This window comes from Odontomachus brunneus, unplaced genomic scaffold (genome assembly GCF_010583005.1).
Source record: "Odontomachus brunneus isolate Ranch 3 - 2012 unplaced genomic scaffold, Obru_v1 Obru_scaffold_005, whole genome shotgun sequence".
In the NCBI taxonomy this organism is placed as follows: domain Eukaryota; kingdom Metazoa; phylum Arthropoda; class Insecta; order Hymenoptera; family Formicidae; genus Odontomachus; species Odontomachus brunneus.
The window spans coordinates 2,699,811-2,702,074 of record NW_022639455.1 but is presented as its reverse complement, the minus strand read 5'-3'; the positions used below and the strand labels follow the sequence as shown (position 1 = coordinate 2,702,074).

The 2,264-nt window shown below is 39.1% G+C and overlaps 1 protein-coding gene across 9 annotated transcripts in view; it reads right to left on the bottom strand.

Annotated features, from left to right (window-relative positions):
• The window catches only part of LOC116850115 (F-BAR domain only protein 2), a 13,493-nt gene that overhangs the window by 6,320 nt on the left and 4,909 nt on the right, over positions 1-2,264 (bottom strand). For 3 of the 9 annotated variants that reach the window (XM_032828016.1, XM_032828052.1, XM_032828023.1), the window contains exons 7-8: positions 1,386-1,496; positions 592-642 (exon numbers count right to left, since the gene is read on the bottom strand). The exons of 3 other annotated variants lie outside the window; for them this stretch is intronic. In XM_032828016.1, the coding sequence (XP_032683907.1) occupies positions 592-642; positions 1,386-1,496 (162 nt within the window). The remainder of the gene's footprint in view (positions 1-591; positions 643-1,385; positions 1,497-2,264) is intronic. 3 more of the 9 variants (XM_032828032.1, XM_032828042.1, XM_032828060.1) reach the window with 2 other exon arrangements.

The following is a 2,264-nucleotide window of genomic DNA, read 5'->3' as shown; positions in this document are numbered from 1 at the left end:
AAAAAAAAAAAAAAAAAAAAAAAAAAAAAGAGAAAAAATAAACGAAACGCGTCCGACGTTACAATTTGACACTATGCGCGGATGTTGTGCGAATAATATCTCGTGTGTTATATTCGCTTATCGTAGATGTGTAAGATTGTCGATGGGTATGTCGTGTTTCGCGTAACTGGACAGTATAAACGTTTGCAGAGAGACGATTGTTAGAAAAACAATTTATAGATGAAACCTTGTAGAGAGAAAAAAACGAAAATAATTGCTCGTTAGACTTCTATATACTTCTAAATGCTAAATGCCTATGTTCTATACAAGCGTCTTTCAATATTAGTAGAATTTGAGCGGAAAATATTTCTTCCCTTTGTGTACATGAGATATTCTCGCGACGAGAATACCCATCTTACACGCGAGAATACGTTAAAACGAAGAAATATTTTACATGTGCGCATTACTGAGAGGCGGTGTAAATTAATGTTACATCGAAGTATTTATGCGATTAATCTCCTATTGATCAGCTAGCTCGTATAATATGTATATCTGCAGCATCTGAATGTAACATTAATTTGAGAAGCAATTAGACAGAATTAGTATACGTACACTGCTGTTCTAAGAGTGTGCAGAGTGGAGGAACCATAATACGCGCAACCACTGTAAGTCAGCAGATTATTCACTTAACCATATTACGTCCTATTCGACAATTAAAAAAAAAAAAAGAACAATTAAATAAGAAATAATATCACTGTCACCGGACACCACGCAAAAAGAGAGAGAAAATAACAAAAAAGACGAAAATATAGATGAAAGTTCACTACGGACAATGTTCGAATAAGATTGGTCACACACACATTCATGCTCTCACGCAGTTACAAGAGAAGACTGATTGTCATCGGTCGAAATATCGTAAAATCTAAAACAAGTTCACGGCTGGGATATTTGCGACTACACCCTCGCATTGTATTCAAATTGATCACCGACCAATCGTATTCGGGCTAATGTACAGGATACCTGGACAAGATTGTCAGATATAATCACATGTGGCAATTGTATGTAGGCGATAGAGGTGAAGAATCGAATGCACGACAAGTTACCTCGCGTTTTGCACCGTTCGAGCCGCCGTCGGCGAAACGTAAAGGAAGCGAGATAAACAGAGAAACTGCACGAATAGAAGAAGAACGTCGTTAATCACTTCGCATCAGCGAAGATCGAGTATAGAGAAAGAGAGAGAGAGAGAGAGAGAGAGAGAGAGAGAGAGAGTAAAAGAGATAGAGAGAGAGAGAGCACGTTCACTTTTGAGCCGTGCTCAAGCTAACGTCAGTTACAGCGAATAGTCTAATGCAGGTATTCTAAAGTGAAGGAATACGGTAGGAGGTACAGGTAATGTAAGCTGTTACATTTAGATCCTCTGAGAGGGTTCCTGGAGATGCTGGGAGGTGGAACAGCAGGAGGCAGGTTCCCCTGAGGAGTGGCAGGTGCTGAACCAGAGCCTGCTTGCCTCTGTTTGTCTGAAACAACACTCATCGCTCACGTCTCTCAATGTTTCCCCGCTCATGACAGCCTTTCGTTCACACTCCGCGCTGCCATCGCGCACGTTAGTTGTACTGAATTGGAACTTTATCGACCTTTGCACTTTCAGTGGCATAAGAGCGCATTCCAGAGGGGTAAGGAGATCTTACGAGTATAATCACGCAAGATTTCGTACTGTCTCAACTCTCGTGTGGCTCTAAATTTACTTGGACTTGTAAATTGCAACGATACACAATTAATGTGTTCGCAAATAACGAATGTAATTGTAGAAGACAGAGGAGAAATATCGAATATCCTAATCGTGTAAAAAAAAAGGCTAATGGCGTGAAAATATGATTGCTAACTCTTGCAAGATGATCAATCGCACAAGCAACTATGAATCCTTCGTTCTGTTCCTTTTGCTTCTCACACGTGAGTAAAATAACAGGTGAAATGTATTTGCTTAAAGTGTTCTTCTATGCAAAAGTTGAACCAGCAATCAAAAGTCAAGACTGGAGAAAACCCCCTGGAACACAGCGTGTTCTGTATGCCATCCTCCACCTAATGTTAGAGATCGTTACGCATAAGCAATCATAACAAAACAACCACATAAGCATAAAAAGTTGATAAAACTGTATCGCATAATGTACTTGAACTGACACATCTGTGATTGAGTGCTGCACTTAAATTGGGCAAGTGTGTACGTGATATCAATAATGATATGGTACTGACGATATAAATAAAAAAAAAAAAAAAAAAAAAAAAAA